Source organism: Lutra lutra, chromosome 3, assembly GCF_902655055.1.
Source record: "Lutra lutra chromosome 3, mLutLut1.2, whole genome shotgun sequence".
Classification (NCBI taxonomy): Eukaryota; Metazoa; Chordata; class Mammalia; order Carnivora; family Mustelidae; genus Lutra; species Lutra lutra.
The window spans coordinates 106,839,171-106,854,872 of record NC_062280.1 but is presented as its reverse complement, the minus strand read 5'-3'; the positions used below and the strand labels follow the sequence as shown (position 1 = coordinate 106,854,872).

General features: G+C 42.3%; 1 protein-coding gene across 2 annotated transcripts; it reads right to left on the bottom strand.

The window, feature by feature from the left end:
• Nucleotides 1-5,952: 5,952 nt before the first annotated feature.
• On the bottom strand, nucleotides 5,953-14,976 carry TSN (translin). Of its 2 annotated transcripts, XM_047722649.1 has the most exons (6): nucleotides 14,752-14,957; nucleotides 13,461-13,554; nucleotides 12,220-12,316; nucleotides 9,904-10,019; nucleotides 9,130-9,209; nucleotides 5,953-8,132 (listed from the first exon to the last, which is right to left on the bottom strand). In XM_047722649.1, the coding sequence occupies exons 1-6, from the start codon at nucleotides 14,815-14,817 to the stop codon at nucleotides 7,899-7,901; spliced, it is 687 nt and encodes a 228-aa protein (XP_047578605.1). In that variant the 5' UTR covers nucleotides 14,818-14,957; the 3' UTR covers nucleotides 5,953-7,898. The 2 variants fall into 2 exon arrangements, with proteins under 2 accessions (XP_047578605.1, XP_047578606.1); XM_047722650.1 differs by lacking the exon at nucleotides 9,130-9,209 and having other exon boundaries at nucleotides 8,059-8,132; nucleotides 14,752-14,976.
• Between the last annotated feature and the right edge of the window lie 726 nt (nucleotides 14,977-15,702).

Genomic DNA, 15,702 nt, shown 5'->3' with positions numbered 1-15,702 from the left:
CGGAAAATCACTGCTCTTCTGTTCCTCACACAGGCTGAGGAAACCTAAAGGCCTCTGAATGTTGCCCCTTTGAGTTATCAAGGTATGCTCCTCTCCTGAGCGGTAGAGCCTGTGAATTCCAACCCGCTGTGGCCATGCTCCCGGAAGCACAGTGAGCACTGTTCCGGGATGTGCAGGGAGGAGTGGGCGAGCAGGCGGGCAACACCACTGTCAAAAGCCTGGGATGCCGGCCTAAGCAACGTGCCCTCTATCCACCAGGACACAGGCAGCCATCATTAGAGCTGGAGAGCGATCAGACTTGAAGAATCAGACTTCACAATATGGTGGCAGCAGGGCACGGGGAAGACAGGAGACTAATGGGCTCTTGGAAAGGCCTGGCAACGAGTGATGGCATTCTGATCTAGGAACATGGTGTAAACAGTAGAAAAAGGCACAAGTGGCACAGAAGAAGTAACCTCTACTCAGGAGCAGGTGGAGAGACAAGGGAGAAGAGCCAAGGCTGGCTCCCACAGCCAGGGCCTCAGTGGCCCAGAGGCGGAACGTACATATGAGAAGGGCTTGGGGTCGGTCCAGCTTGAGCGGGGCAGGAGCCACAGACAGGATGGAGGACAGCAAGCAGCCCCCCTGTGCTCCAAACCGCAGTTTCTTCCTCTGTAAGTGGAGACAAATGGCTAACACCCACACTGCTGGGCAGATGAAATGAAATATCTCATGTGAGCCCATAACACAGCGCCCAGCATTGGTGCTCCCCCCGCCCCAGGGCCACTGACTGAACCACAAGCAGCAATTTGCGAAGATAAATGGCAAGATGAGCGTTCTGGCTTTTTATTAAGATATAATTTGCATACTACAAAACTCATCCATTTAACAAGTACAGTTCACTGCTATTTAGTATATTCGCAAGGTCATACAACCATCACCTCCAACTGCTTCCAAAACATGTTCACCCCCCAGAGAGGAACTCCATACCCATTAGCAGTCATTTCCCGCTCTCCCCTCCCCGTCCCACAGCAACCGCTAATCTACTTTCTGTCACCATAGACGTCCCTAGTCTGGACTTTCACTTAAGTGGAATCACAGAGCATGTGGTCTTCTGTGACTGGCTTCTTTCAGTTAACATGTTTTTGCGGTTTATCCCTGCTGTGGCACATATCTTATTGCCAAATAGCATTCCACTGGGGGGAAACAGCTCATTTTATGATCCATTCATTAGTTGATGGACAGTTGAATGGCCTCCACTCTTAGGCCATTACAAACAATGCTGCCATGAGTATTAGTGTGCAGGTCTTTGTATAGACTTGTATGCAGAATTTTCACCTCTCAAGTACATATCTAGTCATGAAGATGCCCGGTCATAGGTACCTCTAGGTTTAATTTTTTGAGGAACTGCCAGGTTGTTTTCCAAAGCAGCACCAAGTGGTGATTGGAATTCAAGGCTAGAGCACAAGCACATCAGCTTGAGTGGCTGGCGGCTCCGAGAAGACAGGCTAAGGAAGAAAAGGAAACCCCTGGGAACACCTCCTCCTCCATTTATCCGAGCCCCCTAAGTTGTCAAATACAATGTGTCAGGACAGCTCCAAAAGTCAGAGGTAAAAACACTCTGACAAGGCAGGGGACAAAAATTCTTTTCTAACCTCTTAGGAAATTGTAAGATCCAATTATAAAATTACAAAATCCAATTATAGTATGTTTGTTTCGATGCCAGCAATGGAAAAGGCACTGCTGAAGGACAGAAACAGCTGGACCGTGGAACCTGAGCGTCTCCACGGAGCCTGGGGAGAAGATACACATCTGAACCTCTGTGAAAGGAGCTCAAGACAATGAACAGACATTCACACAGCAGTTAGCTAAGTGACAGTACTTCTGATTGAAAGTCAATGCAGAATCCACAAATACCTCAAAAGAAAGTTTTGAAAGTCAGTAGTATATTCAGGATAAACTACAATGTAGAAAATACATAGGCACCTTTAAGAGTTTTTTGTCATTTCCCAATTTACTACAATGTTTATTTTTTTTGTAATCACAAAAGTAACACAAGCCCACAGAGAAAACTGTGCAAAATGGGTCATAAAGCAACGGTATGCATGTTTACATATTCCCCAAGGTGCCCCCACCACCATCATCCCTTTGACTGAACACTAGGCATCACTTATTCCTTCCTTCCTTCCAAAGCGTATAAAATACACTAGGATCAAAGTCAAAGTTCTTCTGCAGTCAGCTCTGATTTCCTTTTATTCTCCTCAGTGAGGGTATTTTGGAAGTATTCCTATTTCCAGGCTGTTTTCAGTTTAAGGAAAGGCTGAGCTGTTTGATGACACAAGGCCAACACAGCCCAACAACCCAGGTGCCCATTGGGCCAGTTCTGTTAGATAAGATGAAGTCATGGGTGTCTGAGTGGTTCAGTCAATATAGGGACTTTTGATTTTGGCTCATGATCTCAGGGTTGTGAGATCGAACCCCACAATAGTGCTTTGCACTGGGCATGAGGCCTGCTTAAGATTCTGTCTCCCTCACCCTTTTCCCCCACCCACCCACCCCCAAAACACAAAAACAAAAACAAAATTGGAAAAACAAAATGAAGTTCTGTCCTTGACCTGTGACAGGTGGGATGGTAAGTGAGGAATGGAAAGGCTCACTCAGCTACTCAACCCGATTGGTCTCATGTTGTTCCCTACTAATGCCCACCCCCCAGACTAGCCCTCGAAAGACTGCCAGCCAAGTTCTCCTAGCCACAACTACAGAAGAGAACCTAGGGCCATCCTTCTGCTCCTTTGTTCTCCCTCTAGGGGATTTAAAAGTTAACTCCTGGGTGCAAAGAAAATAAGCCTTAAAGTTTACTGATGTTGGTCTTTTTTAACACCAATTATGGGTCCTTGTCTTAGTTGCGTCAGTTCTGGGTCTAATGAACTAGAGTCTTATCAAAGTAGAAGGGCCAATCCACGGACTCTGCTTCCCAAACAACCTCTTAATGACTAAAATGATCTTGCAGTCCTCCTCCAGAAAGCAAAAACAAACACCCTGCCCTTGTATCTCCCAACTGAGAAAAATGCTCTGGCTTCTCTTCAGTTGCCAGGGTGAGCAAAAAGCCTCCGTGGAAGGCTGGACAACAGGGACATGGCAAAGGAAGTTGAAGTCCCCTCCTGACTTCTGAACTGGTCCTGCTGGCCGGTCCAGCTGGTGCATCCAGACAGCAAGGCCAGCATTCTGTCACTGAAACACACAGCTGAAGTGGATGAATGCAGAACTCCAGCCAGAGCAGATGGCTGTGGGTAAATGTTAATTAATATTAAATGACACCAGATGATCACAAGTAACTGATTTAAGAAACAGGGTAAATAAGGGAAAAAAAAAAAATCACAAAGTAACAAGCCCAACTTCCTTCTCTGGGGGTTCCACATATTTTCATAGGTTTATTTTCCTTTAGTCAAAAGCCTTTAAGTCTTTAAGATAAGTAAAGGATTTCTATGGCAATGGGAGAGAGCAGTGTACATATTTCTGTTGGTCCTGGCTCCTGCTCAGGACAGACCTGACCTAGAGAGAATGACAAGAGTCTCTGACTCACTCCTCTTCCATCTTCTCCTCGTTGTCTTCAACCGCCTCCAGGGACTCCCTGACCTGATTATCATCCAGACCTCTCCCTGCCCCCAGAAACTCCTCCGCAACCAAAGCCAGGGATCCACTCTATCCAGTCTCAAGGACTCCCTCAGCTCCACTTAGGGCCCTACATTCTACCCCCAAAAAGTACAGCCACCTGTGCAACATCTCCCCATCACAGTGAATGCAACACTTGCCAAACTGAACTTCTCATCTTCCCACAGAAACTAGCTCCCACTTTTCTACGCATGTTTTTTCGGCTCGGGTATCTGATTCTCCTCAAATGCTCTTCCCTTGTCTTAGTCCATTCACGCTGCTCTAACAAAGCCACCACTGACTGGGTGGCTTCAACAACAGGTCCGTGATCAAGTCGATCAAGGGGTCAGCTGATTCAGTATCTGGTGAGGGCCCACTTTTTTTTCCTATTTATTATTATTATTTATTATTATTATAAGCAGGGGGAGAGGGAGAAGCAGGCTTCCTGCCAAGCAGGGAGCCTGATGCAGGGTTCAATCCCACCACCTCGGGATTATGACTGGAGCTGAAGGCAGACCCTTAAGGAATGAGCCACCCAGACACCCCAGAGGGCCCACTTCATGGCTCACAGACCACTTCTCTGGGTTCTGTCCTCCTATGATGGAAGCAGGAAGAAATCTGAATCCTTTTCATTTGGGCACTAATCCCATTCATGAGGACTCCACTCTCATGACCTAATCGCTTTCCCCAGGCCCCACAACCAGTACCATCCAATTAGGGATTAGGCTTCATTGTATGGATGTGAAGGGACTCACACATTGAGTCCACAGCAACCCCCTGCTCCTCCTCCCCTGACCCCAAGTTGACTCCTTCTTCCTTTACCGTGCACTGCACCTGCATCTGGTCAGGCCCAACACCAGCCACCCAACCTGACCTTTACAACCTCAGAGACAGCAAGCACCTCCTCACAGGTCTCCCTGCCTTTTGTCTTTTCTATTAGTCAACATGACAGCCAGGATTCAAAACTGTGGGTGTCCGACTCCAAAGCTGCTCCCTCCCCACTTCAAAAAAAAAAAAAAAAAAAGGAAGAAACCATACAGCCCCCCAGTGTCTATCATTCAAAATCCAAATTCCTTAACCTCTCAATTCAGGCTTTTCTAAACCTAACAGTCCGACATTACCAGACTGTCTCCTGCAATCAAGTGTGCAACATCTCTGTCCCTATTCAATTAACACAGGCATACCTCGTCTTAACTGCAGATACTGCATTCTTTACAGACTGAAGGTCTGTGGCAACGCTGTGTTGAGCCATTCTGTCGACCCTATTTTCCCAACAGCATTTGCTCACTTCCTCTCTGCCACATTTCATTAATTCTCACATTATATCAAACTTTTTCATATTTGTTATGGTCATCTGTGATCAAGGATCACAATTCACCAAAAGCTCAGATGACAGCATTTTTAGCAAGAGAGTATTTTTTACAATTAAGGTATGTATTTTTTTAGACATTATACTATTGGAGGTTTAACAGACTACAGTACAGCATAAACATAACTTTTATAGGCACTGGGAAAAAATTCGCTTGACTTGCTTTATTGCAATATCCACTTTATTGCAGTGGTCTGGAACTGAATCCACAATATTTCCAAAGTATGCCTCTACCATTTCTGCTCTAGTTTCAATTCTGTGCCCCTAAGAAATGATTTCCTCCTAGTTTCATGCTTATCTAAATCCTACCACTTTCATGAACTGACTCAGATTATACATAAATTCCTACAGCAACTGTTCACAAAGTATTTAGCAATGACATTGTATAACACCTTGTCTAGTACTGACTTGAATTTTAACTCATAGTAAGGAGCCCCTCGATTGCTGAAGGGAAAACAGGTTAAGGGTCTCTTCAAAGGCTAAACATAAAATCATCATTTTTACCATAGACTCTTAGGTATCTATACAAAAGAAATGGAAAAGCCCACCCACGCACAAGACTTGCATAGGATGCTCAAAGCAACATGATGAAACTTAAACCTTCCTCATCTGATGACTGGTTAAATGCGGAATACCCATACAAAGAACTACCACTCAGGAAGAAGGAACAAACCACCAATACATGCTGTGGCATGGGTAAACTTAAAAACACTGTGCTAAGTGTTAAGACACAAAAGACCACATATTATATGATTTCATGATAGGACATATCCTCAGGTTTGGAGTCAGGCATGCGATGACACCCCACCTGGCAAGTGCAGTCCAGTCCAGACCAAGAACCAAGAAAGCCGTGATCTTGGAGTACACATTATGAACTGTGCCCGCGGCATCCAGCAGGTCCACCTCATCTCTTCAGCTGTGTATTTAAGTAAAGGACTCGAAACACTGCCAAAGAAGCTTTCGTTCTTTATTAAATTCTCTTAAGCGTTACCAATATTATTATTCAAGTTTAAGACAGGGCAAATCTTATGAACTATTTATGGGTTCTCTTCTTATAAATAAATTTATAAAGAAAACATCCACTAATTCATCTCTACTCTCTCTAAGCTGTTTAGTTCTCTAAAACTGAAAAGAACAATTCTGGTGTACTAAAAAACCAGAGCTGAGGCTTTTCAATACGTTCAATTACAATACTTTTAATTTAACTCTGAGTGGTTGGTGTCTTTTGATAATTTTAACTATTATTACATAGCAGTATGTGCTTATCACCCCTGGTCGTCTTCAGCCTCAAAACACCTTTAGAATTTATTCTCCACATAGAAGAAAACTATTACCAAGCTTACTGCAAATGTTTGATCATGTAGATAAGCCTTTTATGCTCAACCCAGGCAGTGCTACTACTGCACATTTTAGATGACCACCCTAGGCACTTCAAACATCTGAACACCTTTCTTCTTTCTACAAACTCTCCTACAGAAACAGTCAAGAAAACTGTTCTAAAACCCAAAAATGCAAAGCAATTTATGCTTCGTTTCTACTTCTTTCCTCGGGATAGAAAATTTGGTCAGTTCTTAACTTGGCCTGACCACGGTTCTGAGAGGGAATGCCAAATATTCTACTGCACAAACAGAAAGCTTAACCTGCTATCAGGCATGAGAGGATGATACTTCCAAATACTTCCTATTTTTCTGGAAACACTAGCACCTTCCTTTCAGTGAGCTCCAAAAAACTATGGGTTAAGTCACCATTTTAAACCATTTCAATTCACAGCAAAAATTCCATGGCAAGTATTCTTAGCACTACCTGAAAACAAGGAGGGGGAGGTAGGTGCCAACAAGGTTCATGTGACTTGCCCAAAACTGTAAATCTAAAACCTGACTGCTGGGACAGCTGCCAAAACCGGAAACTGCTTACTCTAAAAAACACTAACAAATCAGCAGAGCTTCTTTTTTAATCCAAGTTTTCTCTTTTTTCCAGACAAAGCACAGCAGTTTTGCTCTCTGAACATACCAGTCAGGGTATTGCTAATTTACTTGACTGGGTGGCTTTATAGTCTCAGACCAGACAGTCTAGCTGGCTGCTAGGAAAAAGGTTTCATAGCTTAAAAATATATTTATATGAAGTGTTAGTTCAAGATGTGTGTGAAAACGATTTTTAAGTTGCTACAAGAGCAGAATGTTAAGGCAACATCAGAAAACAGAGGTGTTGTAAAACACTAAGCCCTACTCTACACCTGGTAAATAGAGCTAAATGATAAGATGTTACTCAATCCCCTAATACAAAAACATCCCAAAATAATCTGTTGAACTTGACTTTGCAATTTTATCTTTTACATTTTGATGGCAGTGAGAGACCCTGGGGCTGTAACTCCCTTGCAAAAAAAATTCAACATCTGATTTACTTATGAGGCTTAAAATAAGGAAGGGAAATATAAAATAAGTTGCCCTTTGCTTGGCAACCATCCTTTTAAATTACCTATGTTTATACTGTATCCAGGCTACACCTGGGAGTGGATGGCTAATTTGGATATAGAAAACACCAAGGATCACTTCTGGAAGGAACACAAGACAATAAACTCCTCAATCAGTACATCAACAGCATCAGGGTAAGCAAGAAAAGGACTTTACCAAGAGACTGACATTTACACTTTTTGACAGAACTGAAATACACAGAATTACAGAGCATATTCACTGAAACAACAAAGAAAATCTGTCCTTGTAAAGGCTATCTTTTTTACCCCCCAAAATGTGTTTCAATTTTGATACTTACACCACACACTGGTTAAGAAAATAAAGCGCGGTGTTTAGCAACGGGGCAATCCTAACTACCTTGAGAGGCACTGGGCTCACCCTCACTGGCAACCACTGAAGTCAGCAGGGCCAGGCACGAGGAGGGCCTCCTATTTCTCTGCACAAGCCGCTGCTGTCTCCTTATTGAAGCCTCGGATGGAGAGATCATAGACCACCTCCTCTACTTTCTTCACATCATACTTCAAGCCGTCATAGCGCTTCCTCAGGGAGTCGTTTTTCAGGTTGAGAAGGCGGAAGCCAGAATCTAGCTCATTGATGAAGGTGGAGATGTGGAGGGGCCGGGAGTAGTCTCCCGCAGTCACACTGTTGACAGATAGCCTGGACTACAGGAGGGAAGGCAAACGGGATACATTACAACAGGGCTCTTTTAGCACATCTCCCTCCCAAGCACAACTAAAAGACCCTCAAGGACACACTTTTCCACATGTTCTTTGTAATTACATTTTGACAGTTGTTTAATATTACAGTTACTTCACGACTTAAGAAATCGTTCCCCTTCTGTTGCAGTTTCTCTGGTCAAGTTTTCATCATTATGAACAAAGGCTATGGCAGACCTTCATAACAGCTTTTGTTTTTTGTTTTTTTAAAGATTTTATTTATTTATTTGACAGACAGAGATCACAAGTAAGCAGAGAGGCAGGCAGAGAGAGAGAGGAAGGGAAGCAGGCTCCCTGCTGAGCAAAGAGCCCGATTCGGGGCTCGACCCCAGGATCCTGGGATCATGACCTGAGCCGAAGGCAGAGGCTTAACCCACTGAGCTACCCAGGCGCCCCACAGCTTTTGTTCTTTAGAATTATTTTCATAGGACAATTTCTCCAGTGACATAAAGGGAATACGGGCAAAAAAATATACACTTATATAGTTAAACTGTTCTCCAAAGCAAATATATGTATTTACATAGTTACTAGGAATATAGGCATTCTTGGCATTCTTGCCAATACTTTGAAAGGAAGAGGTATTACCATCTTCTAAGAATTCACACATTGGTAAGTATGCACAGTTAGCACACTGTTTGAGCTGGCCTTTCTCTGATGACTAGCAAAACATAATACAGCGCACAATGACGAACCGGTGGCCAAGAGAAGGCTTAGAAAAGACTTCCTGAATTTTTGTGCCCATTTTAAAAACTGACAGTGAAGTGGGAAGATCAAAAAAGCAAATGGCAGGGGCGCCTGGCTGGCTCAGTTGGTGGAGCATCTGACTCTTGGTCTTGGGATATGGAGTTCAAGCCCCATGGCAAGCATGGAGCCCACTTAAAAATAAAATAAAATATTTAAAAAAAAAAAAAAAAAGAAAATGGCAAATCACTAAGCTTCTTACCAATTCACTGGCAAGAATCAGAACTCCTGAGAGATAATCTTCTACATCCAGATGAAATCCTTTCTCCCGATCTGGCTCAACTAAAAAATATACCAAAGTAAAAATAAGGTCATGATGTGAACAAAACCTGAACCTAAAAATATAAATTACTATATATACAAATATATATGCACACATATAATTTGTCTCAACAAAAGGAAAAGAAAAAGAATCCTTTACAATTGGGTTCATACTGTTGGCAACTAGTCCTCATTGTGGACTTTTGAGCTCTTTAGCCTGCAATTTTTCCTTTCATTCTTCTCTCAAAAAGTACCACCACCAAGAATGTTACCGAGTCGTATCAGAGAGCACCTTTGTTTTTGGACAATGCATGCCGCAACACTTAAAGCATAAGCTGTGATACAACAAGTGGCTTTCACATGATCCACACACGCACACAGAGCGAGAGGACTGAAAGACATGGCAAAGTAACAGCGAGCAGATCGAAGTGCAGTGCACACAGGTACTCACTATGCTATTCTTGCAACTTTCTGTGGGCCTGGATTTTTTAAAAACTAAATTTTACGAACTAAACGACACAATCGAGTACAAAAAGCAAGCCACCACACGTTTTTACTTTTTGTGTTTCCAAATCATGAGTTTTCCATTTAGTTCCCATTTAAGAAATAGAAAGTACAAGCAAGAGCTACCCCCTAACCAAAATTGAGCTACCCCCTAACCAAAATTGAGCTACCATGCCTGATCCTGCAGACCAACGCTAATGAAGGTACTTACTGCCAAGAATTTCTGTAACCGCTTCTCGAGTCACTAGTGTTTCTGATTCCAAGTACACAACAAACGCCGCCAGGAAGACCAAACGCTGCAACACAAACCTCCAGTGCTCATGAAATCTGCATGGATATAAGCTCATTAGGGTGAGGGATTAGGGACCTTAACAATGATAAATTTAGTACAATTACGGTCGAACATTTTAGAAATAGAATACTTTTTCAAGTAAAATCTATGTGAAGCCCCAACGTATAAAATGTGTGAGAACAATATGACACTTGAATATATCAGATGAAGCCAGTAGAAGTTTTACAAGTTCAAATTTGTAACAATTATTTTTTTTTTAAAGATTTTATTTATTTCTGTGACAGACAGAGATCACAAGTAGGCTGAGAGGCTAGTAGAGAGAGGGGGGGAAGCAGGCTCTCTGCTCAGCAGAGAGCCTGATGCAGGGCTCGAACCCAGGACCCTGAGACCATGACCTGAGCCAAAGGCAGAGGCTTTAACCCACTGAGCCACCCAGGTGCCCCATAACAATTATTATTTATAAAATTTATAATAGGGACACCTGGGTGGCTCAGTGGGTTAAGCAGCTGCCTTCGGCTCAGGTCATGGTCCCAGCGTCCTGGGATCGAGTCCCATATCGGGTTCCTTGCTCGGCAGGGAACCTGCTTCTCCCTCTGTCTCTGCCTGCCTCTCTGCCTACTTGTGATCTCTCTCTCTCTGACAAATAAATAAATAAAATCTTTAAAAAAAAATTTATAATAATTAACATCAGAAGTTTAATAAATGGGAAACATGATCCAACTTCAATTAATATAATAATATTTATAATTTAAGATTAGGTATGACAAGAACAACTGTATTTTAGAAGTTTAATCAGTAAGAACAATGATACTGCTCTGAGAAAAATTAAAATTGGAAACACAGATAGATGAGAACTGCAACTGTATGTACATCAACTTCAACGCCTAACTTATTCTCACACTTTGATTTGCGTGTAGCGTTATCAAGAAAATCCTGGCTCACACATGTAAGAAATAACTACCACTGCAATCACTAAAGCAACAGACTTAAACTTTCAGGATATTGCAGTTAAACTGAGCTAGAAGCCCAAAAAAAGCATACATAGTTTTACAACCCCAGATACTAACTTCAGATATTAACACTATGCCTCCTAAATATCAAAGATGGCAAATTCAAAAAAATTTTCAATACAATTCAAGTCAAACAAAATCTTCTAAGGGCCAAATCACCCAGAGGTCAGCCTCTGTGTGACCTCCAAACTGTATTATCTCTCAAGATCCTGTCAATTCTATTGTTCAACATCTCTATACATCCCTTATTACCTTACAGCAGGGGTCGCCAAACTTTTTCTGTGAAAGGTCAGACGGTAATATTTTAGGCTTTGTGAACCACATCCAGTCTCCATCACACATTCTTATTTGCGTGTTTTTAGTTTGGGTTTTTGTTGTTGTTGTTTTTAACAACCCTCTAAAATATAAGCAGTTCTTAGCCCCGAGAGGCAGCAGGCCACAGGTAGTTTGCCAACCCCTGCCTTAAATTATCATGTGAAGTTGTATTATCCACTTCCCATATACACGTTGTTTTTTGCCCACATACATCTTAACAGAACATCTTTTTCACTAGTAAGCATGTTTTCCACTAGGAAAACAAACTCAAGTAAAGACTCTAGGTTCTTATTCATCATATTTCATCAATACCCAGATGCAGCTTTTTCCAGTTTAACATCTGTGAAATTAGGATGCAATTTACAATCTATAAATTTCACAATTATGACTAGCAACAAATTTTCTTCCCTAGTGGTACATAAAATAATGGTGACTCTTAAAATTAATGGTGTTATAGATTCAACACAGCATAAAATATTAACTAAATATGCTACTCAGCAGTAAAACTCAAACTCTGAGGTAATACTCAGTTCATGTATATACTGCCACCTAATCCCATAACTTTAACAGCATAAATGTGATTCACCCAATTTCACAAGTAACTTACATATACTAAAAAAAAATCTTTAATTGATCTTCATACAATAAATATTTTCATTTTCATTCCCTTTTCATTGCAAAAATTATATATGTTCCTTAGGAAAATTCTCAAAGGGAGAAAAAAAATAAAATCACCAAATTTGTCACCATTAAAATACCACCACTATTAATAGTTTGACCCTTTTTCATTGCTTCTTTTACATAGAGAAGTCTTCACCTAGTTCTAAGCAAATCACTCAGTACATACAATTTTTCTCCTGCCTTTACTTTTACTTAACATTACAAAATAATTCTATTTTTTCTTACAAACCTGTAATACTGTTCAGCAGGGAACTTGGTCTTCAAAGATGTTAGATGTGTTTTTACTGTACCAAAATGTTCTCGAGCTTTCAAACACCTCTTTGGAACTGATCACAAAAAGATAATCAAGCATAACAATAATGAAAGGTTTACCAAATTTCAAATACAGTTCTTCCTTAATAATCTACACAATCTATTTTGAAATAAATCAACTTTAAAAAAAAATAATCTCATGACCCAATGAAGGGTATGCATCTCTACTTTTCAACTTGGCTCTCAAAATCTCACCTTTAATGTCCTGATTGATTTACCAACACTGAAAAATAGACAAAAATTTGCTGAAAGGGAATACTTTAGCAGACAAATCAGTAAGCTGTCCTAAATAATGTCATCCTTAAAGGCCAAGTAGCAGCTGCTATTCCTAGTCAGTCCTTCAAGGACTCCTAAAATTGGACAGCTTCTAGCTCCTGTATTTGGTCAAAAAGAAGCTTTATCTCCATCTCAATGACCAACTCCATACCACTGAGAAAAATGACTTGCCTCTGACACTCATACATTATAATATAATATCATTCTCTGACCGAAAATATATTCTAGCTCTTTCAGTTGTGCTGGCTACATCTTACAATAAAGGTTCCATGTTTAAAACTTATCCGATCTCCATTGAAGGGGCTGACTGTAAATACATTAGGAACATTTAACACTGGCCATTTCTTTTTTTTTTTTTTTTTTTTTAAGATTTTATTTATTTATTTGACAGAGAGAAATCACAAGTAAGCAGAGAGGCAGGCAGAGAGAGAGGAGGAAGCAGGCTCCCTGCTGAGCAGAAAGCCCGATGTGGGGCTCGAACCCAGGACCTGGGATCATGACCTGAGCCGAAGGCAGCGGCTTAACCCACTGAGCCACCCAGGTGCCCCGACACTGGCCATTTCTTAACTAAAATGCATATTAAACCATATTCAATGAATGAAAAACTGGGTTTAAAGGAGAGCTACAAAACTACTACAATTACCACATTGTGATTACATTATCACATCATAACACACAGAATTCTGTAAACACACAAAATGCTAAACTCACCTACTTATCCAATTTTTACTCACCATAGAATATGAGGGACATTGTTCTTAATAAAAAGACTGGAAATGTTTTCTAAATGGAAATTAACTCTTTAAATTAATTCTTCAAATAACTCTTTGAATAACCGACAAATTCGATTTTTAAAAACCCTTCAAAATCAAAAGAACTTACTGTCCTGAAAACCAGCACCCTGATGGACCCCTTGCAGTAGAGTTAAGATCTCTCGAGCTGTTTGTTCTAAACTCTGTACAACTTTTCGGATTTCCTAGAGAAAGCAAAAATCAAAGTAACAGATAAACTCAACATAGTTATTATCAGAACCCCAAATCATATATATTAGATAGTATAGACTGAATAACTATGACACCTTCAAACACATTCAAAACTCCCAACAATCTTTACAAGGACTGAAGCTGTGCAGAAAATATCCAGGTTTGAATCCTGACTCTGCCACTTCCTTCCTCTTTGAGAGCTTCAGAGGGTTACTGAAAAGCCTGAGATTTCTCATGGAGCCTTCAAAGGATAATCGGGACCTAACAGAAACAACCCACTGGAACACTATAAATGTTAAAAGAGATAAAGTATCTGAATGCAATTTGTAAAAAGAAGGATGCAATGCAATACAAAGAGTGTGTGTTTTTCAATCATTTTACAAATATTCACTGAGCATACTTATGTGCAAAGCATTGTGTAAATACTGGGTACCCAACTGGACAGTCCTTTCCATCCCGCAGTTTAGAGCATAATGGGAAAAGACAAGCGTTTAAAAAATACGGATCGCACAGGTTTTTTTTTTTTTAATGTAAATGCGCTACTAAAAAACACGGCAAGAAAAGAATCTTTCAGACTCTGAGATCAAGGATATGAATACGTGATAACCAGGAAGAGAAAGAAAAGATACGAATTCCGGGGAAAGCAGAGAGTACATGCAGAAGTCCTGAGGCAAGAAACTATCGGCGGAACTAGAGGAATTTAAGGGAAGTAAACTGAACATAATACACAACGGAAGATGGCGTAAAATGAGATAGGGTGAGGGGAGGAGACACCTGTGGGCCACAGTAGGGTCTGGATTATTATTCTATGCGGAATAAGAAACTATAGGAGAGTTCTAAAGAGAAGAGGCCCCACGTGCTTTTAAGCCAACAACAATAACCACGTGAGACGCATGTTGTCTTGAGTCCCCGGGGCTAACTGAGCCTTAGACAGAAATAAGCGCCGAAAAGGAGGAAGACTGACACTCAAACGAGGTTGGCGATGCTGAGCCGAGACTCGAACACAGAGAATCAGGACCAGGCAGCAGAATCGCGGGAAGGGGAGGAACATTCCCTAAGCTGAAGCAAGTGGGGAAGCAACCCACCCCCCGGAGGCTTCCCCACCGCTCGAGACAGAGCGAGAGTAAGGCCGAGCTATACGGCCCAGCAAGCAAGGAAAGGGAAAGGGGAGGGGAAGAGAGGGAGCTCGCCTCTCGGATGTCCTGCTCGGCAGCCAAAAAGCCCTGCAGCTCCACGAAGATCTCGCTCACAGACATGGCGCCGGCTGCACAACAGGAAGCCAGTGCGGCGAGTGTGGCCGCGGAAAAGCGTTTCAGAGACCACCAGCGCAGTCAGTCCCAACGCCCGCCGCCGCCGCCGCGTCCACTGGGCCCTACGCTACGGACGTCGCTGGGGTCCTCCGAGGTCCGCGGCGCGCAGCATGCCCGGCTGTCCGCCGTGCTGCCTGATGTGTCGCCCTCCGCATCCAGCCGACGCGTGCGCCCGAGAGGCGGGATGGAAGGAAGTGGGCGGGGCTTCCATCTGAGGCTATTTCGGACAGGCATCGCCGGAAACAGCCCAAGGAGTGGGGAGGAGGGTCCCACGGGGCACGTAGGCCTGAGGAGGCGGGGCCGGCTTGGAGATGGTGCGAGCGAGCGCGGATCTTAATTTACGTATTTGGTTTACGCTGAGTAGGACGCGGGGGAGAGGTGTTTCAGAGCTGAAGAGCCTGCATAAAAAGCCAGGTGCGGAAAAATGCGGAGAGATTGCAGTCTTCGTGAGGAAACAGGAAAACAGTGCATTCCTATTTGCAAAAAGTACACGGGAAATTAAAGTGTGTGGGGCCGTGAGAGTAGGGGATGGATTGCGGGCGCAATTTTAACGTTTTCCCTGTAGACTGTATATAACCTATTTAAATTGCATGAATTTTTTAAGCGTGTCTAGTGGGAAGTTTCTCTTCCACTCAACTAACACCTCCCTATCCCAGTTCCTCTTGAGGCAAGCGCCGTAATGATTTCTTGTCCGTGCAGAGACATTATTGCATACATCTACCGTACAAATAGAAATGTGTGTGTGCGCGTTGTGTCAGCCTGAAAGTAGACACCACGAGAGCCAAATGAGTGAGATCAAAGGATTGCAGTTCGGTGAGAACAGACTCCATC